This window comes from Sus scrofa, chromosome 2, assembly GCF_000003025.6.
Source record: "Sus scrofa isolate TJ Tabasco breed Duroc chromosome 2, Sscrofa11.1, whole genome shotgun sequence".
Lineage (NCBI taxonomy): Eukaryota > Metazoa > Chordata > Mammalia > Artiodactyla > Suidae > Sus > Sus scrofa.
Genome location: NC_010444.4, coordinates 40,763,042 through 40,787,305, shown reverse-complemented (window position 1 = coordinate 40,787,305; position 24,264 = coordinate 40,763,042). Strand labels below are relative to the sequence as shown.

Genomic DNA, 24,264 nt, shown 5'->3' with positions numbered 1-24,264 from the left:
ATTCTTAAAAAAATGTCACTTAGGTAAATTTATGACAATAAACTGCACCCATCCAAAGTATCTGGTTTTGTTTTTTTCCAGCATTATTGAGATTTAATTGATATAAAACATGTATGTTTAATGTGTACAACATGAAGATTTGGTACACTTACATATTGCAGAATGATTAGGGTTAGTTAACATCTTCAACACCTCGTATAATTTCCATTTCTTTTTCGTAAGAACATTTAAGATTTTCTCTCCTAGAAACTTTCAAGAATATAATATAGTATTGTTAACTATGGTCAATGTGCTCTTACATTAGATCCTCAGAACTTATTCATCTGATAGCAGGAAGTTTGACCAACATGTCCCCATTTGTCTCTTTGTCTCTGGCAACCACCATTCTACGCTCCCTTTCTGAGTTCAGCTTTTATGGATTACACATATCAGTGACATCATATAGTATTTTTTCTGTCAGACATATTTCACTTAGCATACCTTTAAATGCCATTTGTGTTACAAATGGCAAGATTTCCTTCTTTCTTATAGCTGAATATTTCATTTTTCATGTAAATACCACATTTTCTTATATATCTGTAGATGGACACTTAGGTTGTTTCCATTTCTTGGCTAGTATGAATAAAGCTGAAATGAATATGGGAGTGCTGGTATCTCTTTGAGATACTTATTCCATTTCTTTTGGATATATACCCAGAAGTGGGATTGCTATATCATATGGTGGTTCTAGTTTTACTGTTTCCATAGTGGCTTTACCAGTTTACATTCCCACAGGCAATGCACAAGAGTTCCTTTTTCTACACATCCTCACCAGCATGTGTCCTCTTGGTGATAGCCATTCTAACAGGTGTCAGGTGATATCTAATTGTGATTTTCATGTGCGTTTCCCAGATGATTAGTGATGTTGAGCTTTTTTTTTTTTTTTAATGCACCTGTTGGTCATTTGTCTTCTTTGGGAAAATGTCTATTCAGTTCCTCTGCTCATTTTTAAATAGGACTTTTTTTTTTTTTTGGATACTGAGTTGTATGAGTTCTTAGATGTTTTGTGTATTAACCCCTGATAAGACACATGGTTTGCACATATTTCCTCCCATTCTGTAGATTGCCTTTTCATTTTTTTGACTTTTTTTCTGTACAGAAGTTTTTAGTTTGATATAGTGCCACTTATTTATTTTACTTTTTTGTTGCTTCTGCTTTTGGTGTCATATCCAAAAAATCTTTGCCAAGATCAATGTCAAAGGCTTTTCTCCCTGTGTTTTTTTTCTAGGAGTTTTACGGTTTCAGGTTTATGTTTACAGCTTTAATCCATTTTGAGATAATTTTTGTGAATGGTGTAAAATAGGGGTCCAATTTCACTCCTTTGCATGTGATTATCCAGTTTTCCAACACCTTTTATTGAAAAGACCAACTTTTGGGGAGTTACCGTCGTGGCTCAGTGGTTAATGAATCCAACTAGGAACCATGAGGTTGCGAGTTCGATCCCTGGCTTTGCTCAGTGGGTTAAGGATCTAGCGTTGCCGTGAGCTGTGGTGTAGGTTGTAGACACGGCTTAGATCCCGCGTTGCTGTGACTCTGGTGTAGGCCGGCGGCTACAGCTCTGATTTGGCCCCTAGCCTGGGAACCTCCATATGCTGCAGGAGCAGCCCTAGTAATGGCAAAAGACAAAAAAAAAAAAAAAAAAAAAAAAAAGTTAGCACTAATCAAAGCCTTCTATAGATTCAATGCAATTTATTTTATTTTATTTATTTTTTGTATTTTCTAGGGCTGCACCCGCGGCATATGGAGATTCCCAGGCTAAGGGTCTAATTGGAGCTATAGCTGCCGGCCTATGCCACAGCCACAGCAATGTGGTATCCAAGCCACGTCTTCGACCTACACCACAGCTCATGGCAACGCTGGGTACCCAACCCACTGAGCAAGGCCAAAGATGGAACCCGCAACCTCATGGTTCCTAGTCGGATTCGTTAACCACTGAGCTGTGACGGGAATTCTGCAAACATTTTAATAATATTAATTCTTCCAGTCCATGAACCATGGGAGTGTTTTTCCATTTATTTGTGTATTCTCCAATTTTTTTGCATCAAAGTTTATCAGTGTGTAGACCCTTCAGCTCTGGTTAGATTTATTCCTAAGTATTTTGTATTGTTTTTGACACTATTATGAATGGGAGTGTTTTCTTTATTTGTTTTTCAGGTAATTTGTTGTTAGCATACTGAAACACAACTGATTTCTATATTTTTTACCCTGAAACTTTACTGAATTCATTGATTCTAATTGTTTTAGGTGAAATCTTTATGATTTTCTGTAAATAAGGTCATATCATCTGTAAACAGAGACAGTTTTACTTCTTTCATTCAAATTTGGATACCTTTTCATTCTTTTTCCTGCCTCATTACACTGGCTAGGACTTTCAAATACTGTGTTGAATAGGAGTGATGAGAATGGGCACACTTATTTTTTTCTTAATCTTAGAGGAACAGCTTTCAGGTTTTCACCTTTGAGTATGATGTTGGTCATGGGCTTGTTATATATGGCTTTTATTATGTTGAGGTACATTCGTTCTCTACCCATGTTGTTAATATTATATTGACTTGAAAAGATATTTTGGTAAGATATTGAAAAGATATTGAGGTACATTCGTTCTCTACCCATGTTGTTAATATTATATTGACTTGAAAAGATATTTTGCATCTACCGTGATATCATTTTTGTTTTTATTCTACTAATGTGTATATTTTTATTTATTTGCATACATTAAACCACCCTTGTATCCTAGGGGTAAATCCCACTTAATCATTATATATGATCTTTCTAAAATATTATTGAATTTGGTTTGCTGAGATTTTGTTGAGAAATTTTGCATCTGTATTCATCATGGAAATTGGCCTGTAGTTTTCCTGTAGCAGCCTTATCTGGCTTTGGTATAGAACAATGCTGGTCTCATGAGTTTGGGAGTGTTCTCTACTCTTCATTTTTCAGGAGGAGTTTGAGAAGGATCGGTGTTAATTCTTTAAGTGTTTGGTAGAATTCACCAGCACAGCCATCTGGCCCTGCACTTTTATTTGTTGGGAGAATTTTTTTTTTTTTTTTGTCTTTTGTCTTTTTTGTTGTTGTTGTTGTTGTTATTGTTGCTATTTCTTGGGCCGCTCCCGCGGCATATGGAGGTTCCCAGGCTAGGGGTTGAATCGGAGCTGTAGCCACCGGCCTACGCCAGAGTCACAGCAACGCGGGATCCGAGTCATGTCTGCAACCTACACCACAGCTCACGGCAACGCCAGATCGTTAACCCACTGAGCAAGGGCAGGGACCGAACCCGCAACCTCATGGTTCCTAGTCGGATTCGTTAACCACTGCGCCACGACGGGAACTCCTGTTGTGAGAATTTTGATTACTGAGTCAATCTCCATACTCATTATCAGTAGGTTCATTTGTTCTATTTCTTCATTGTTTAGTGTTGATAAGTTTATGTTTTTAGGAATTTAACTGTTTCTTCTAGATTATCCAATTTGTTGGCGTATAATTGTTCATAGTAATCTCTTATGATCCTTTGTATTTTTGTGGTATCAGATGTAAGGTCTCTTCTTTTGTTTTTTTGGGTTTTTTTTTGGCCACACCCATGACATGTGGGAATTCCCAGGGATCAAACCCTCACCACAACAGTGACCTGAGCCACTGCAGTAACAATGCTGGATCCTTAACCCAGTGCACCACGGTAGAAACTCCTCTTCTTTCATTTCTGATTTCTTTTGTTTGATTCTTCTCTTTTTTCCATAGTGTAAAGGTTTGTCAATTATATCTTTTCAAAAAACCAGCTCTTAATTTTGTTGATCTTTTCTATTGTATTTTCAGTCTATTTAATTTATTTCCACTCTGATCTTTGTTATTTCCTTCCTCTGCTAACTCTGGACTTAGTTTTGTTTTGTTTGGCCATGCCTATGACACATGGAAGACCCCAGGCTAGGGATCAAACCTGCAGGACAGCAATGACCCAAGGCATTGCAGTGACAATGCCAGATCCTTAACCTACTGTGCCACAAGGGAATTGCATGGACTTAGTTTTTCTATTACTGGCTCCTTGGGATTGTTTATTTGATGTCTTTCTTTTTTCTTTTTTTTTTTTTTAATTTTTATTAGAGAACAGTTGATTTACAGTGTTGTGCTCTTTTTTCTTTCTTATTTTTTGTTTTTGGCCACACTGGGGCATGCAGAAGTTCCAGAGCCAGGGATTGAACCTGCACTACAGCAGTCACAACTAGCTGGATCCTTAACCTGCTAAGCCCCTGGGGACCTCCTCTTTTTTCTTAATGTAGACATTTAATGCTATATAAACTTCCCTCTAAGAACAACTTCTGCTTCATCCAGTAAGTTTTGATGTGTTGTTTTCGCATTTTCATTTGTCTTTTCAGGGCTGCACCCATGACATATGGAGATTCCCAGGCTAGGGGTTGAATCAGAGCTGTAGCTGCTGACCTAAACCACAGCAATGCCAGATCCAAGCCACATCTGCAACGTATACCACAAATCGAGGCAAGGCTGGAACAAGAACCCACTGAGCAAGGCCAGGGATCAAACCTGTGTCCTCATGGATACTTGTTAGATTCGTTTTGGCTGAGTCATGGTAGGAACTCCCTGAAGATATTTTAAAATTTCCCTTTTGATTTCCTCTTTGAATCTGGTTGTTTAGGAGTGTGTTGTTTAATTTCCACATGTTTGTGAATTTTCCAGTTTTGTCCTGTTATTTAGGTTTTTGAATTTTGGATCTCTGTTGTTTAAGCTTTAAATCTTCTATTTCTTTGTTCAACATTTCTTCTAATTTATCAATGCTTCCTTCTGTTTTTTTCCAGGATCTTAGATCATCTTTACTATCATTGTTCTAAAGTCTCTTTCATGGAAGTGGCTAATCTTCAGTTCACTTAGCTCTTTTTCTGGGATTTTGTGTTGTTCTCTAATCTGGATTATATTCCTGTGCCTTTTCATTTTGTATAGCTTTTGTCTGGTCTCCTTTTTGCAGGCGAGAGGGTACTAGCCTTTCTTGCTTCTGATGTCTGCCCCCTTGTGGGAGAAGTTGATACAGGGGCTTGTTACAGGCTTCCTGATGGGAGGGACTGGTGTCCGCCCACTGGTAGGTGGAGCCACTTGTCCCTCTGGTAAGTGGGGCTTTGCCTGTGAGTGTGATTGGAGGATGACTTTAGGTAGTCTCTTTGTGATGGGTGGGGCTATGTTCCCACCCTGTTTGTTGTCTGGCCTGGGGCTTCTCAGCCCTGATGGCTGGTGCCAGATTTTTCCAAAATGGCAGCCTCCAGGGGACCTCATGATGATGAATATTCCCAGGACCTCTGTCTCCAATGTCCTGCCCCCACAAAGAGCCACAGCCACCCCTTGCTTTCCCAGGACACCTTCCAAGACCCACAGGTAGGTCTGACCCAGATTCTTGTGGTGTCCCTGTTTTGCCCTGGAATCAGTGCACATGAAACCCTGTGTGTGCCTTCCAAGAGTGGAGTCTCTGTTTTCCTCAGTCCTGTGGCGCTCCTGTGCACACGCCCTGCTAGCCTTCAATGCCAAATGTTCTAGGGACTCCTACGCCCAATGTCAGACCCCTGGGCTGGGGAACCTGATGTAAGGTCTGGAACTCTTACTTCTGTGGGAGAGCCTCTGTGATACAGTTATTTTCCAGTCTGCAGGTTGCCCACCTGGCAAGTATGGGATTGCTTATATTGTGAAAGTGCCCCTCCTACCATCTTGATGTGGCCGCTTCTTTGTCTTTGGGTGTAGGATATCTTTTTTGGTAGTTTCCAGTCTATTTTATTGATGGTTGTTCAGCGATTACTTGTAATTTTTGTGTTTTCGTGAGAGAAGATGAGCTTAAGTCCTTCTATGCTGCCATCTTCTCCCAATCTCCAGTTTTGTCTGTTAATTTCTAGTTTTATAACATTGTGTTTGGAAAAGATACTTGGTATGATATTAATATTTTAAAATTTGCTTATTCTGTGAATTGTCATATTATCTATACTGTAGAATGTTCCATATGCACTTGAGAAGAATGTGTATTCTGCTGCAATTGGATAGACTGTATTTGGCCTAAAGTATAGTTTGAGTCCAATATTTCCTTATTGATTCCCTGTCTGGATAATCTATCCATTGTTGAAAGTGGTGATATTGAAATCCCCTGCTATTATTTTATTATCTATTTCACCTTCATGTCTATTAGTATTTGCTTAATATATTTCAGTGCTGTAATGTTGGGTGCATATATATTAACAATAAATATAGCTTCTTGATGAGTTGACCCCTTATAATGATAAGAAGATCTTCTTTGTATCTTTTTAGTTTTTTTGCATAAAGTCTGTTTTGTCTGATATAAATATAGCTACCCCTGCTGTCTTTTTTCCACCTGTGTGGGATATCTTTTTTATCCCTTCACTTTGAACCTCTTTGTGTCCTTAGAGCTGAAGTGAGTTTCTTGTAAGTAGCATGTAGTTGGGTTGTGTTTCTTTAATCTGTCCAGCCACTCTTTGCCTTGTGACTGGACAATTCAGTCCACTTACATTTAGAGCAATTATTGGTAATTAGTTACTATAGGTTAGGACTTATTAATGACATATTATTGTTTTCTGGCTGTTTCATAGTTTCCTTGTTCCTTTCTTCCTCTTTTGCTGCCTTCCTTTGTGAATTGATGATTTTCTTTGGTAGTGTACTTCGATTACTTTATCTTTTGTTTATATACAGTAGGTTTTCACTTTGTAATTTCTATATGACATACATAAAACATTTGATAGAATAACCATCTATTTTATGCTGAAAACAGCTTATCTTTTATTGCACACCAAAACTCTAACTTTTTACTCCTTCCTTTTATGTTTTTGATGTCATAAAGTACCTCTTTTTATATTGTCTATTCATTAACAAATTATATTTAATACTTTGGGCCTTTGAATTTTTATTAGAGTTAAGTGGCTAATATACTATGATATTACAGTATTATAGTATTCTGAATTTGACTATATGTTTATCTTTACCCAGAGTGTTGTATATTTTCATATTTTTATGTTACTAATTAGCATCCTCTATTAACTATGGAAATTTTTTATAATTAATTAGCTTGAGGAATTCCTTTCACTATTTTTTGTAAGGCAGGTCTAGTGGTGATAAATTCCCTGAAATTTTTTTTTTTGGCCTTACAGGAAATATTCTTTTAAATTTAAGTAATTAATTAACTCTTTGTTCCTTCTTCCTCTCTTCTCTTGGGTCTCCAATAATTTGAAGATTTTTTTTATTTTAGTGAAATTTCATAAATCATACAAGGTGTTTTCACTCTTCATTCTTTTTTCTTTGTTCTCCTCTGACCGTGTAACTTCTAATGTCCTGTCTTCTAAATCACAGATTCTTTCTTCTGTTAATACATTCAGATATTGATGCTCTCTATTGCAGTTTTCATTTCATCATGGTATTCTTCAGTTCTAGAATTTGTGTGGTTCTTTTTTATTATTTCTATCTCTTAAATTTCTCATTTTGTTCATGTTCTTGATTTCATTATATATTTCTGCAATTTCTTGTTCATTTAGCTTCCTTAAAACAGATAGTTTGAATTCTTTATTTGATCATAGATCTCTGTCTCTTGGGGTTGGTTAGTAGATTATTGTGATCCTTTGGTAGTGTCATGTTTCCTTAATTTTTCACATTCCTTGAAGCGTTTTGTTGCTTTCTTTGCATTTGAAGTAGTGTAGTCATCTCATCCAGTTTTTACCAACTAACTTCAGGAGAGAAATATCTTCTGTTAACCCTGCTAAAGATTCTGAGGCTTTCTCAGACCTTTTATGTATGTACTTGGTCCATGTTACTTACTCCCAGTTGTGGCAGAATTCTTAAGTCTCTATGCCTTCTTTTGACCCTCGGTGAAGTAGGCCAGGTGCTGACAGCCTCCCAAGAAGGCTTTCCCAAGGATAGTGCCCTCCCAAACTTCATAAAAGATGAAGCTTGTGGTCTCTTCCTGACCTACAGATTTAGACTGGCTTTCTGCCTGTGATCATTAGCCATTTGCCAAAGCTTGCACACATAGAAAACAAGCCACAGGTTGGAGATGTGTGTGGGTGAAGTATGTGGAACACTGAGGGTGTCTGTAGGTTAGTTGGGGGAAATCTATGGACAAGACATCCCCAGTAGTTCATGAGTGGTCTTCTTGATGGAGTCCATGATGCAATTAGTAGGATCCATGTTTCATTAATGCTCTCTGAGGGTCCTATCTGCCACTCTCCTAGCCTTTTCTAGTCTTTCAGTCATGCACCTCAAGACATAGTTCTCTATATGGGGTGAAAGAGAAATGAGTTTTTTTTTTTTTGCCAAGGATCTACACAGCTTGGGAAGCTGGATGCTCGCTCACATGCTCTCATTTTCTCCCATGGGAGAAATCATGGGCCAAAGGGGGTCTCTCTGTGCCACCTTGGAGGAGGGATGATGCAGTAAAGATAAACTGTATATATATTTTTGTTCCAGTGGTGTGCTAGAACTTCTCTGCTGGTAACCTGGACTTCCACAAAGGTTATCCTATCTGTGGGAGGTTGTCTAAGACATAGTTCTACAGGGGCTACTAGACTGCATCTGAGAGGGACTAAAGACCCTTGGGCAATTTGCAGGATCCAAGCCAGAACTGAGGTCTATATACCTATTACATGACACATAGTTAGGCAAGTCTCCTCTTGGGTCCCTTGGTGTATGGTGCTGGATCCAGCAGCTTCCACAAAGGCACTTTTGTCTTGGATGGATGTCAAATTATTGTTGTCAAGTGGGAGCTGTGAGTGAGGTATCTTTTATTGGGCCATGTTGCTGCCATTATTCCACAGTGAATGATGTAATCATCCATGAAACTACCATGAATCATAAATCAAATTTAGAAATTTTCCATTATCTCAAGTTTTCTTGTGCCCCTTTGTAGTCCATCCCTTGTTCTGCCTCTGGCTCCCTTTTCTGGAACTTTATATGAATGGAATCATACTGAATGTAATCTTTTTTTTTTTTTTTTTTTGCTTTTTAGGGCTGCTTCTGCGGCATATGGAGGTTCCCAGGCTAGGGATCGAATCAGAGCTGCAGCTGCTGGCAGCTAGGGGTCAAATTGGAGCTGCAGCTGCCAGCCTACACCACAGCCACAGCAACGCAGGATCCGAGCCACATCTGTGACCTACACCACAGCTCACAGCAACTTCAGATCCTTAACTGAGTAAGGCCAGGGATAGAACCTGCAACCTCATGGTTCCTAGTTGGATTCATTTCTGCTATGCCACGAAGGTAACTCTCCCTGAATGTAGTTTTTTCTGTCTGGCTTCTCTCAGCATGTTTTTTTGGGAATTCATCCACATTGTTGAGAATATCAGTGATTTGTTACTTTTTATTGATGAAGAGTAATTATTCCTTTTTGTAATTCTTTTATTTATACATTTTAAGTACTTTTTTTCTTATCCATCCATTCACCATTTGCAGATATGTAGGTTATTTCCAGTTTTTGGCTGTTATGAATAAAAACTGCTCTAGACAGTTGTGAACAAGTGTTTGCATGATATATGTATCATTATTTCTCTGAGTAAATACCTTGAGTAAAATAGATAGGTTATTTAACTCTAACAGAAGCTACCAGTTTTTCAAAGTGGTTGTTCTAATTGTAATTGTTCCACATTCTTGCTAACATTTGGTGTTGTCGGTCTTTTCAGTTTTAGCCATTCTAATGTCATTATGGTTTTAATTTGTATTCCCTTGATGATTAAAGATATTGGAATCTTTTCATGTATTCATTTGTTATTAGTATATTTTCTTTTGTGAAGAGTCTGTTCAAATGTTATGCCCATACTTAAAACTTAGATCTTTTGTCTTTTAATTATTGAATTGTAAGAGTTCTTTATGTATACTGGATACAAGTCCCTTTCTCAGATATAAGTATTGCTTATAGTTTCTCTCTGTGTCTTGCTTTTTTATGTTCTTAATAATATCTTTCAAAGAGTAAAGTTTTTAATTTTGGTAAAGTCTCATTTATCAATTACTTATATATGTTTTATACTCTTTTGAGTCCTAGTTAAGAAACATTTGCCTACTCTTTTAAGTCTGAAGATTTTCTCCTATATAAGTTTGGTAGCTTTACCTTTTAAATTTAGGACTGCAATTCATATTCATATTAATCTTAATGTTTGATGTAAAATGTTGATGTTATTTTTTCAGTGGTAATAATCCAGTTGTTCTCACAATATTTGCTAAAAATGTTTTTCCCATCTGAATTGCTGTGACAGCATTGTTGAAAATTATCAATATGTGGGTCTGCTTCTAGATCCCTTATTTTTTACCTTGATCTCCATTTATATTCTTTCGTTATTACACATCACCTTGAATACACTAAACCTTTAAATCAGTATAAATTCTCTTTGTTCTTTTCTAAAATTACTTTGAATGTTACATGTTGTTTGTGGTTTTTTAAAAAATTACTCAATGAATTTTTATTACATTTAGAGTTGAACAATGATGATCACAACCCAGTGTTTGCATTTTAACATGAATTTTAGTGTTAGCTTATCAGTCTCTATACAAACATATGCTAGAATGTTAATTGAAATTGTTTGAGATCTATAGATAAATTTGAAGAGATTGTCTTAACACTACTGAGTCTTCTAATCCAGAAATATGGCATATCTTTTCAGTTATTTAAATCTTCTTTATTTTCTTTTAGCAATGTTTTGTAGTTTTCAGGGTACAGATCTTACACAATTCTAGTTAGATTATCCCTAAATATTTCATATTTTTGATGCTATCATAAAAGTTGTATTTACATTTCTTTTTCTAATTGTTTAATTGCTAGCATATAGATATACTATTGTTTTTAATATATTGACTTTGTATCTTGAAAGATTGCTAATTTACTATTAATTCTAGTAATTCTCTTTATATTCTGAGGATATATTCTCATATCATGTATATTATCATGTCATTTTCAAATAGAATTTTACTGGTTTTAGTTTTTCCTTTCCAATTTGAAGTTCTTTTTATTTTCTTGCTCCATTTCACTGGTTAGGACTTCCAGTACAGTGATAAATACAGGTAATGAGGAGTGGCAAATCTGTATAACTCTAGGAGGCCACTTCCTCCTTTGTTTTGGCAGCTTAACAAGAGAGCTGAGACAGCTGAACTGAGTCAGCCCAAGGAGAGACAGCAAGGCCTTAAACTATTGTCAGCATTCCTGGTTTGCAATGTTCTTTGCAGGGCCTTTGTTATGTAGACCTTGGCCCTGGAAAGGCATACTTTTTACCATTGTTCCTAAACCCAGCTATCCCTTGATAAATTCATGTTATTAAGGCAACTAGGGGAGTTCCCGTCGTGGCTCAGTGCTTAATGAATCCGACTAGGAACCATGAGGTTGCGGGTTCAATCCCTGGCCTTGCTCAGTGGGTTTAGGATCTGGCATTGTCATGAGCTATGGTGTAGGTTGCAGACGCAGCTTGGATCCCTCGTGGCTGTGGTGTTGGCTGGTGGCTACAGCTCAGATTTGACTCGCTACCCTGGGAACCTCCATATGCTGCGGGAGTGGCCCAAGAAATGGCAAAAAAAAAAAAATAATAATAATAAAAAAAATCAACTGTCAAAAAATATCTATTAAAAAAAAAAAAAAAAGGAAACTAGGGGCTTCCTTTCCCTCTCCAAAGCCAGAGTATAGATACATAACATAGTGTGGTCTTAAGGCTGGGGCTCCCTTTTGCTCTTGGAGGGATTTCAAAACAATATCCAACTTGCCAACCAAGGGAGGCTGCTCTTCCTTTGGTCATTTTGTATACAGGAGATCTATGCCTAACCTATAGTGTGGGATAATGAGAATTCCGTGTGTAGAATGTGCTTCCCTACTTCTTTGCTTCTAAGATTTTCTTCAATAAACAATGTTGGAGTTCCTGTCGTGGCGCAGTGGTTAACGAATCCGACTAGGAGCCATGAGGTTGCGGGTTCAGTCCCTGCCCTTGCTCAGTGGGTTAACGATCCGGCATTGCCGTGAGCTGTGGTGTAGGTTGCAGACGTGGCTCGGATTCCATGTAGCTGTGGCTCTGGTGTAGGCCGGTGGCTACAGCTCCGATTCAACCCCTAGCCTGGGAACCTCCATATGCTGTGGGAGCGGCCCAAGAAATAGCAAAAAGACAAAAATAATAATAATAATAATAATAAATAAACAATGTTTATATTAGTGTTATGTGTTCATGACATTCTTACACAAGTGTTGAGAGTGGACATGTTTGCCTAGTTCCTTATCTTAAGGGGACTGTATTCAGTCTTTTATCATTGACTGTAACATTTAATATAGGTTTTTCATGAAATACCCTTTTTTGTGTGTGTGTGTGCTTTTTAGGGCCGCACTCACAGCATATGGTGGTTCCCTGGCTAGGGTCTAATTGGAGCTACAACTGCTGGATGCCATAACCCAGCAACGCCAGATCTGATCCACGTCTGCGACCTACATCACAGCTAACGGCAACACCAGATCCTTAACCCACTGAGAAAGGCCAGGTATCAAACCTGCAACCTCATGGTTCCTAGTTGGATTTGTTAACCACTGAGCCACAACAGGAACTCCTATTTTGTAGATTTAATATAAATGGGATCATATAATATTTGTCCTTTTGTCCCTGGCTTCTTTTGCTTATTAATTTTTTTTTTATCTTTTATTTTTTATGGCTGCACCCATGGCATATGGAGGTTCCCTGGCTAGGGGTCTAATCAGAGCTACAGCTGCTGGCCTACACCAGAGCCATAGTGATGGTAGATCTGGGCCTCGTCTGTGACCTACATCACAGCTCAGAGCAAGCGAGGCCATGGATCAAACCCGCAACCTCATGGTTCCTAGTTGGATTTGTTTCCACCATGCCACTACAGGAACTCCTTGAGGTATTGTTAATAGTGCTACTATCCATGTACAAATTTTTGTTTGAACACCTGTTTTCAACTCTTTTGGGTATATACTGAGGAGTAAAAATATTGGGTCATATGATAATTCTATGTTCGCTTAGTGAGTAATTGCCACTGTTTTCCAAAGTAGAGGTGCTATTTTACATTATCAGTGTATAAATATTCCAGTTCTTTATATCCCCATCAACTTGTTAATTTTCTCTTGTTTTTTTCTTTTAACTGTCCTTATGGATGTGCAGTGGTATCTAATTGTGGTTTTGATTTGCATTTCCCAAGTGTCTAATGACCTGAGCATCTTTTCAATGTTTGTTGGCCATTTGTATATCTTCCTTGGGGACCTGCATGTCTCTTTGAGTTCTTTGCTCATTTACTTAATTAATTTTTTGGCTGTACCCCAAAATAGAGATAGATGCACAAAAATGGCATGCAGAGTTAACATGGGCTAGGGATTGAGCCCTTGCCACCGTAGCAACCTGAGCCATAGCAGTGACAATGCTGGATCCCCAACCTGCTGATCCACCAGGGAACTATGAAAATATTTAAGTTTGATGAAGTCCAGTTTAATTGTTTTTCCTTTTAGTGTTTTATCTAAGAAATCATTGCCAAATCCAAAGTCACAAAGATTTACTCTGTATTTTTAGCTCTTATTTAGGTCATCGATCCATTTTGCATTAACTTTGTGATGTAAGGCTCAAGATTCATTCTTTTGCATGTGGATCCAGTTGTCTCTAAATATTTGTTGAGAAGATTATTTTTTCACCATTGAATTGTCTTAGCGCTCTTGCTAAAATTGAATTGACCATCAGTAAGTGGGTTTATGTCTGGATTCTCAGTTCTATTCTATTGATTGATATGCACATTCTTATGCCAGTGTCATACCGTTTTGATTACTGTAGCTCTGTAGTAAGTTTTGAAATCAAGAAATATAAGTACTTTAGCTTTGTGCTTGTATTTCAAGATTGTTTTTATTCTTCGGGGCTCCTTGTGATTTCATATGCATTTTAGGATTAATTATTTCATTTATACATAAAAGGCCACTGGAATTTTGATAAGGATTAAGCTGCAGCTGTAAATTGATTTGGGGAGTATTGCTATTTTACCAGTAATTTTCTGGGAATTCCCATTCTCAGTGGGTTAAGAACTTGACTAGTGGGAATTCCCATCATGGTGCAGTCGTTAACGAATCCGACTAGGAAACATGAGGTTGTGGGTTCAATCCCTGCCCTTGCTCAGTGGGTTAACGATCCGGCGTTGCTGTGAGCTGTGGTGTAGGTTGCAGACGCGGCTCGGATCCCGTGTTGCTGTGGCTCTGGTGTAGGCTCTGGTGTACAGCTCCGATTCAACCCCTAGCCTGGGAACCTCCATGTGCTGTGGGAGCGGCCCAAGAAATGGCAAAAAGACAAAAAAAAAAAAAAAAAAAAAAAAAAAAAAAAAAAAAAAAGAGCTTGACTAGTATCTATGAGGATACATGTTTGATCCCTGGCCTCACTCAGTAGGTTAAGGATCTGATGTTGCTGTGAGCTGTGGTGTAGGTTGCAGACACTGCTCGAATCTGGTATTGCTGTAGCTGTGGTGTAGGCTGGCAGTTGCAGCTTTAATTCAACTTGACCCCTAGCCCAGGAACTTCCATATGCTGTGGGTGCAGCCCTAAAAAGAAAAAAGAAAAAAAATAATAATTTTTCCAGTCCACTAAATGGTATGTGTTTCCATTTATTTATGTTTTCTCTAATTTTTTTCAGCAATGTTTTGTATTTTTCAGTATATAAGTCTGAAACTTCCTTCATTAAATTTTTCTTTCTTTTTTTTTTTTGGAATGTACTCATGGCATATGCATGTTCTCAGGCTAGGGGTTGAATTGGAGCTGCAGCTGCTGGCCTACACCACAGCCACAGCAACGCCAGATCTGAGCCACATCTGCAAATTTTACTGTAGCTCATGGCAACACCAGATCCTTAACCCCCTGAGTGGGACTAGGAATCAAACCCTCATCCTCATGGATACTGATTGGGTTCATTACTGCTGATCTACAATGGGAATTTTATTCATTAAATTTATTCCGAAGTATTTTATTATTTTTATTTCTAGTGTAAATTGAATTGTTTTATTTTCCTTTTTAAATTTTTCATTGCTAATGTATAGAAATACAATTGATTTTTGAGTGTTTATCTTATGTTCTGCAACTTTACTGAATTCATTTATTAGCTCTGTCAAGTTTTTTGTGTGTTTGTGGATTCTTTAGGATGTCTATATATATAGGGTTATGTCATTTGCAAATAGAGATAGTTTTACTTCTTCCTTTCCAGTTTGAATGCCATTTTTATTTTTGGCTGGGCCCATGGCATGTGAAAGTTTCTGGGCCAGAGTTCAAACCCATGCCACATCATTGACCCAAGCCACAGCAGTGACAGTGCTGGATCCTTAACCCACTAGGCCACCAGGCAAATCCACGATTTGTATGCTTTTTATTTCTTTTTTCTTGCATTATTATAAGTGGCTAATTTTGGGTTTAAAGACATGAATAAGGTGAAAGTAAAAGATTGGAAAAAGATATTTCATACAAACAGGAACCAAAAGAGAGCTTGAGTGGCTATATGATATCACAGAAAATAGACTTTAACACAATTATTGTTAGAGACAAATAAGAATATTATAAAAGTATAAAAGGGCTAATAGATGCAGAAAAAGCATTCAACAAAATTCCACACCCAATTATGATTTTAGAAAAAGAATCTCTTATTAAACTATGACTAGAAGGACATTGGAGGAAGGAGGTAGTTAAGTCACAAAATATCAGAACTCATGAGTAAGAATGAACACGAATATAATCCAAGTATAAGAGAAACTTGATGGCTGAAAAGGAGACCAAGATTTCCTTGAATGTGACTGCAGTTGTTTTTTTTCCATTTGGTGTAGTGTTTTTTGTGCTGTCCACTAATGTCTTACTCCATGAAGTTGCTGCTGGGAATGAGTCTTTAAATATGTAAAATCATATGTATGAGTAGATATTAACAGCATGGATCTGCAGGCAGACAGCTTGGGTTTAAATCCCAGTTCTGTCATCTACTAGTTTTATGAATTTTGGCAATTTATTAACCTCATTGTATCTCAGTTTTTCTTCTATAACATTGAAATGATAATTATACTTACCTCAAAAGAACTATGAATAGAATAAATTTCTTCAACCTCATAAAAGATATTTATGAAAAACGCACAGCTAGCATCATACTCAATGGTAAAAGACTGAATGTTTTCCCCTAAGACCAAGAAAGAGACAGTGATGCTTGTTTTCACTACATCTGTTCAACATCATACTAGAAGTTCTTGTCAGAGTATTTGAATAAAGATTTTATCTAACAAATACTTTTTTTTTTTTTTTTTTTTGGTCTTTTTGCCTTTTCTAGGGCCTCTCCCGTGGCATACGGAGGTTCCCAGGCTAGGGGTCGAATTGGAGCTGTAGCCACTGGCCTACGCCAGAGCCACAGCAACGCAGGATCCAAGCCGCATCTGCCACCTACACCACAGCTTGTGGAAATGCCAGATCCTTAACCTACTGAGCAAGGCCAGCGATTGAACCTACAACCTCATGGTTCCCAGTCGGATTCATTAGCCACTGAGCCACGACAGGAACTCCTAACAAATACTTTAAATCAACTATTTTAACTATGTTTAAACAACTAAAGCAAACCATGCCTGAAGAACTAAAAGAAATGAGACATCAGTCTCACTAAATAGAGAATATTAATAAATAGGTATAAATTACTTTTTAAAAACTGAATGAAAATTCTGAAGTTAAAAAGTTGATAGAAGTTAAAATTAACTAGTGCGGCTCAATAGCGGATAGAGAAGGCAAAAGAAATAATCAGTGGACTTGAAGATAGGTAAGTTGTTTAAGTCTAGGCTTCAGGGACAGTTTCTATTGATTGCTTTTTTCCTTTTGTATAATCCATATTTCCTTATTTTGTTTCATCCCTGATAATTTTTTGTTGAAAAAATATACAGAGAGGCACATATATTATTTCAAAAAAGAATTATTTGTTTTCAAATTCTGATAGTGAATACTTTAATTTTTAAAAACCCATCTGATAGAACACGATGGAGGATAATGTGAGAAAAAGAATGTATATATATATGTATGACTGAGTCACTTTGCTGTATAATGGAAATTGACATAACATTGTAAACCAACTAGAACAGAAAAAATGAAAATCTTAAAAAAAAAAAAAAAAAAAAAAAAAGCCCAGTCTGAGGAGTTCCATTTGTGGCTCAGCGATAATGAACCTGACAAGTATCCATGAGGATATGGGTTCAATCCCTGGCCTCGCTCAGTGGGTTAAGGATCCAGCATTGCTGTGGAGCTATGGTGTAGGTTGCAGATGCAGCTCGAATCTGGTGCTACTATGGCTGGGGTGTAGGCCGGCAGCTGCAGCTCTGATTGACCCCTAGCCTGGGAACTTCCATATGCTGTTGAGTGTGGACAAAAAAAAAAAAAAAGAAAAAAAAGAAAAAAAAAAAAAGCCAAAAATAAACAAACAAAAAAAACCCATCTGAGAGATTATCCACATTGCTTTGTTGATTTGCTTCATTTTGAACTCTGTAATGAGTCTGTATTTGACTCTAAGATAATTATCTATCTAGAAAATCAAATTGTAAAAGGAAGTTATTATGAATCTTTTTCTAACAGAAGTTTTCTTCCTAGTGGATATTTTGACCTACGTTGCTTGGAAGTTAAGTGGCTTACCTGCAACTCGTGTAATTGGAAGTGGTTGTAATCTAGACTCTGCCCGTTTCCGTTACCTAATTGGAAAGAAATTGGGTGTACATCCCACAAGCTGTCATGGTTGGATTATTGGAGAACATGGTGACTCTAGTGGTAAGTATAAACTCATTATCAGAATACAGATTAATGGTAGATCACAGATGCAGCTCGGATTCAGTCCCTGGCCTGAGAACTTCAGTATGCTGCTGGTGTGGCAAAAAAGGAAAAGAAAGATAAGAATTGTGATTATATAATGATAATAATGAGTTTATATTTAATCCACTGCAACAGGCTGGGGATCGAACCAGCAGCACCACAGAGATGAGCCTGATCATTAACCCACTGAGCCATGGTGGGAACTCCTTGCAATTCTTATCTTTAATAATGCTTATTTTAAGTCTTTTTTTTCTGGAGTTCCTGCCATGGCACATTAGGTTAAGATCCAACTGCAGAGGCTTGGGTGCTATTGAGGTGCAGGTTCCATTCCCCAGCCGGGATAGTGGGTTAAAGTATCCGGTGGTATTGCCCTAGCAGCTCTGGCTTGGATTCAGTCCCCGGCTGAGAACTTCCACATACTGTGGGGGTGGCCATAAGATTTTTTCTTTTTAGTCTTTTTAGGGCCGCACCCATGGCATATGGAGGTCCCAGGCTAGAGGTCTAATCAGAGCTACAGCTGCTGGCCTACATACACACAGCTCACAGCAACGCTGGATCCTTAACCACTGAGTGAGGCCAGGATCAAACCTGCAACTTCATGGTTCCTAGTTGGATTCGTTTCCACTGCACCACTACGGTAACTCCTATTTTTATTGTTTAATTTATTTTTGGCTGCACCTATGGTTTATGGAAGTTTCCAGGTCAGGTATTGAATCTGAGCTGCCACTACAACATTTGCCACAGCTATGGCAATGTTGGGTCCTTAACCCACTGCACCACAGCAGGAACCCTCTATGATTTTATTTTTAACCATGTATAGTTTAATAATATGTATTAATTTGTTGCTCTTGTTCCATTTTATGTATCATTTCTTATAGATTATTTTCTTTGTAGATTCTCTGTATCTTGCTTTAAAACACCTCCTTACCACACAATTACAAATAAATTTACTATATTCTAATACTTTATAATTTTATTTTTTACATTTCCCTCTTTTGTCTATTTGAAGTTTATTTTTATGTATGGTGTAAGGTAGTAATATAATTATATTCAAAAAAACCCCACTGACCTTGAACAACTGATGTAATACTGGAAGAAGAGTTGATTCTGAGATTTGTTTCTTTTAGTGCCTTTATGGAGTGGAGTAAATGTTGCTGGTGTTGCTCTGAAGACTCTTGATCCTAAGTTAGGAACTGATTCAGACAAGGACCAGTGGAAAAATATCCATAAACAAGTTATTGGAAGGTAACAGTACTCGTTCACTTTCTTAATGCCTTAATAATCAATTTTAACAAATTTTATAGACAAAAAGTATATAGCTTGATCCTTGCTTTTTGTGAAATAAATAACATTCTGAAAAATCCTCTAATTCAAACTTATGTAATGCATAGCTTCTTTGGCAGGGGCATTTTTCAAATAGGAAATATACTTATTCGTAAGAACTCAAGTGTGTTTGAGGGCAATACAGCATAGTGATTAGGAGCATGGACTTTGGAACCAGGTTGCCCAGCTTTTTCTGGCTTCACCATTTATTAGCAGTATGATGTTGGGAGGTTATTTAAAATATCAAAAGCTCAGTTTCCTCGTATTTAAAATGAGAATTGTAATAGAGCCTACCTGGAAGGACTGTTACGAAGAGTAAATGATTTAGTGCACTTAGCATACTTAGAATGATACCTATAACTGATTGTTTATCAAAAGATTTGATGAAAAGAAATATGAAACTGATACAGGTTTGAAGTTATATTTATAAATGAAGTGTCTGACTCTGTAGACACCTCCTGAACAGCACACATGATTCTTCCTCATGCTTCAGCCATGATACATATTAGTAGAAGTTACAGAATTTAGAAATCATTTTTAGATATTTGAAACTGGAATATTAAATCTACAAAAGCCGCAAGTGTACTGAGCCTGTATTTATGATATCAACCCTACAAAATCTATAAGAATTAGTGCAGGGCTAGAAAGGCACACAATATAATAAAAAAAAAGTGATTATGGTTTAGTTTTATTCTCTCCAGGTCTTTCAGTTTAAAAAATATTTTCTGATCATAAAAGTGCATGACCACTTTAGTAAGTATAGAGTTTTAGTTTGGGAACGTGAGAAAGTTCTGGAGAGGATGGTGGTAATAGTGGTACAACATTGTTCATGCATGTAATGCCATTGAACTGTATGCTTAAAATGGTTTAAATGGCCAATTTTACCACAATTTACAAGGAATAAAATAAATACATGAGGACCAATAGTGGTCTGGAACTCAGACTATCATACTAAGAGTACATAGGCTTTAATATAGTGTTAAGTTTATCTAGCTTAATGAAAGGATTCTGGACAGAAAATACAGTATGGATATTGGCATTTTGTTCAGAGGTATTACAAATGCTCAGGTATGGCTTCCAGGTCCTATCACTACTTGAGACATACTCAGTTGCAAAAGATGAAGGCAGACTACCCAAGCACAGGAGAGCCACTGTCTTTGTTTCCCAACAATTTTTAATACAGTTGTTGTCACATAGCCTTCAGGATCTGCATACTTGCTCCCAGTCTTCTAGACCTGGTGCAGTATACAAATCAAGAGTTAATATAATATGCAAATCTGATAACCTTGTTCTATTATGGTTTCTATTGCACATTTATCTTAAATAACTTATGTATTTTCTTTTTTCCTATTTTTTATTGTGATGAAATAAACATGAGAGTTCCCTGGTGGCACAGTGGGTTAAGGACCTGGCGTTGTCACTGGTGTGGCTTGAGGTGCAGCTGTGGCATTGGTTCAGTCTCTGGCCTGGGAACTTCCACATGCCAGGGGCACAGCCAAAGACATACACACAACATAAAACTTACCATATTAATCATTTGAAATGCATGGTTATAAATGGTTATAAAACCATAATCTTGTGCAACCATCATCAACCATCTATCTCATAACTTTTTCATAATGTAAGACTGAAACTGTATATCTATAAAACAGTCCCTTTCCATTACCTCTTCTCCCCCAGGCCCTGGCAACCACCATTCTGCTTTATGTTTCTATGATTTTGACTACTCTAAGTATCTCATATAAATGGGATCATTGCCTTTTTGTGACTGGTTTATTTCACTTAGCATAATGTTCTTAAAGTGCATTCATGTTATAGCATATGTAGAGTTTCCTTACTTTTTAAGGCCTAATAATATTCCACTGTGTGTAAATATACCACATGTTGCTTATCCATTTATCTGTCAGTAGACTCTGGCTACTTCCATGCTTTAGCTATTGTGAATAATGCTGATGTGAGCATGGGTGTATAGAAATCTTAAGAACCTGCTTTCAATATTTTTGGGTGTATACCCAGAAGTGGAACTGCTGTATCATATGTTAATTCTATGTGTACCTTTTTGAAGAACCACCATTCCTCAAGTTACTACACCATTTTACATTTCTACCTACCAGTGGTGTACAGGGGTTCCAATTTCTCCACATCCTTACCAACACATATTATTTTCTTTTGGATAGTAGCCATTCTAATGGCTATAAGGTGGTGTCATTGTAGTTTTGATTTGCATTTCCTTGATTAGTGATGTTGAGCATTTTTTCACATGCTTATGGGCCACCTGTATATCTTTCTTGGGAAAAGTGTCTTTTAAGTCTTTTGCTCATTTCTTTTTTTTTTTTTTTTTTTTTTATGGCCAAGCCCATGGCTTGCAGATGTTCCCAGGCCAGGGATTGAATGCGTGCCCCAGCAGTAAGCAGAGCCACAGCAGTGACAGTGCTGGGTCCTTAACTTGCCACCAAGGAACTCCATTTTGCCCATTTTTTTTAAGGGCCACACTGGAGGCATATGGAGGTTCCCAGGCTAGGGGTCAAATCAGAGCTGCTGCCACAGCCACAGCAACGCAGGATCCGAGCCATGTCTGTGACCTAACCACAGCTCATGGCGATGCTGGATCCTTAACCCACTGAGCAAGGCCAGGAATTAACCCAGCAAACTCATGGGTACTAGTTAGGTTCTTAACCCGCTGAGCCACAATGGAACTCCTGGATCATGTGTTTTTATCCATTCTGTCATTCTGTCTTCTGTTGCTGCTGTTGGTTGTACTGTTCCCGTGGCATGAGGAAATTCTCAGGCCAGGGATTGAGTTTTGCCACAGCAGCGACCAGAGCCATAGCCGTGACAGTGCCAGATCCTTAACTGCTAGGCTACTAGAGAACTCCTTCAATCTTTGTCATTTGATTGGAGGGTTTAATTACTGATAAGAAGGGTCTTCTGTCATTATGCTATTTCTCTTTTTATATTCCTTAGAGCTTTTTGTCCCTTATTTCCTGAATTACTGTCCTTTGTGTTTAGTTGATTTTTTGTAGTGAAATATTTAAATTCCTTATTTTCTTTTGTGTGTATTCTACAGCTATTATGATTGCTTTCATTTTGGTTGCCATGGGGGATTTCCTTTATCATCCTAAAGTTATAATACTTTTATTTGAATTTCTACCAACTTAACTTCAGTAATATACAACACCTCTACTTCATAGTTCTGTCCTCACCCTTTTTAATTTTTTTTGGCCGGGGGAGTTCTTGGGCCAGGGATTGAAATACAAGTTGCAGTTTCGACCTACATTCAGCTGTGGCACCTCCAGATCCTTAACCCACTGTGTTGGACCAGGGATTGAACCCTCTCCTCTGCACTGACCTGAACTACTGCAGCTGGATTCTTTTTTTTGTTTGTTTGTTTGTTTTGTTTTGTTTTTTTTTGTCTTTTTTTGTTGTTGTTATTGTTGTTGCTATTTCTTGGGCCACTCCCTCGGCATATGGAGGTTCCAGGCTAGGAGTTGAATCGGAGCTGTAGCCACTGGCCTACGCCAGAGCCACAGCAACATGGGATCCGAGCCGCGTCTGCAACCTACACCACAGCTCACGGCAACGCCGGATCATTAACCTACTGAGCAAGGGCAGGGATCGAACCCGCAACCTCATGGTTCCTAGTCGGATTCGTTAACCACTGCGCCACGACGGGAACTCCTGCAGCTGGATTCTTAACCCATGTAACACAGTGGAAGCTCCCTTTTTAATTGTTGATGTCACAAATTGCATCTTTATGCACAGTGTCCCGCAAAACATAAGTTAATAATTCTTTTAAGGGCAATTATTTCTTAAGTTTGAAAATGAGAGTTACATACCAAACTCACAGTAATACTAGCTTTTAGACTATTTTTTTTTTTCTTTTGGCCACGTCTGTGGTATGTGGAAGTTTCTGAGCCAGGGGTCGAACCTGCACCACAGCAGTGACCCAAGCTGCTGCAGTGACAGCACCAGATCCTATACCCGCTGCACCACAAGAGAATTCCTAGACTAATTTATAAAAAATATATTTGTCTCTTAAATTATGCAGAAAACAAAAAATGGAAGTATAAACAATTGTTTATACTTTTATAATTTCTTATGCATTTACCTTTATTGAGATTTTTATTTTTTTCATATGGCCTCTTGTTACTATTTATTTCACTGTGCAGGACTGCCTTGAATATTCCTTGCAGGGCAAGTCTAGTGATAAACTTCCTTAACTTTTGTTTCTTTAGCACTGTCTTAATTTTTCTTTCACTTTTATTTATTTATTTAGGCAAAACTATTGCCACTTTATTAATGAAAAATTTTTTGAATGTTTATTTTTTTACTCAGTGAATTTTATTATATGTAGAGTTGTACAACCATCATCACAACCTAATTTTATGACGTTGCCAATCCCAAACCCCCAGCCCACCCCTACCTTCCCAACCTGTCTTCTATGGTAGCCATAAGTTTTTCAAAGTCTGTGAGTCAGTTTCTGTTCTGCAAGTAAGTTCATGTGTACTTTTAAAATTTTTTTATTTTATTTTATTTATTTATTTTTTTGCCTTTTCTAGGGCCGCACCCATGGCATATGGAGGTTCCCGGTATTGGAGCTGTAGCCACCAACCTACGCCAGAGCCACAGCAACGCAGAATCCGAGCTGTGTCTGCGACCTATACCACAGCTCACGGCAATGCCAGATCCTTAACCCACTGAGTGAGGCCAGGGATCAAACCCACAACCTCATGGTTCCTAGTCGGATTTGTTAACCACTGAGCCATGATGGAACTCCCAATTTGTGTACTTTTTTTAGATTCCATATGTAAGTGATAACATAAGATGTTGGTGTCTCACTGCCTGACTAACTTCACTTAGCAGGATAATTTCTAGGTCCATCCATGTTGCTGCAAATGCATTTTTTCATTCCTTTTATGGCTAATGTTCCATTGTATATATGTACCACATCTTATTTATCCACTCCTATGTCAATGGACATTTAGGTTTCTTCCATGTCCTGGCAATTGTATATAGTGCTGCAATGAGCACTGGGGTACATGCATCTTTTTGAGTCATAGTTTTCTCTGGATAGATGCCCAGGAGTGGGATTGCTCGATCAAATGGTAATT

At 37.7% G+C, this 24,264-nt stretch overlaps 1 protein-coding gene across 4 annotated transcripts in view; it reads left to right on the top strand.

Annotated features, from left to right (window-relative positions):
- LDHC (lactate dehydrogenase C) overlaps nt 1-24,264 on the top strand; it is a 61,548-nt gene that overhangs the window by 22,809 nt on the left and 14,475 nt on the right. For all 4 annotated transcript variants that reach the window (XM_021077690.1, NM_001195775.1, XM_021077678.1 and 1 more), the window contains 2 exon segments: nt 17,615-17,788; nt 18,958-19,075. In XM_021077690.1, the coding sequence (XP_020933349.1) occupies nt 17,615-17,788; nt 18,958-19,075 (292 nt within the window).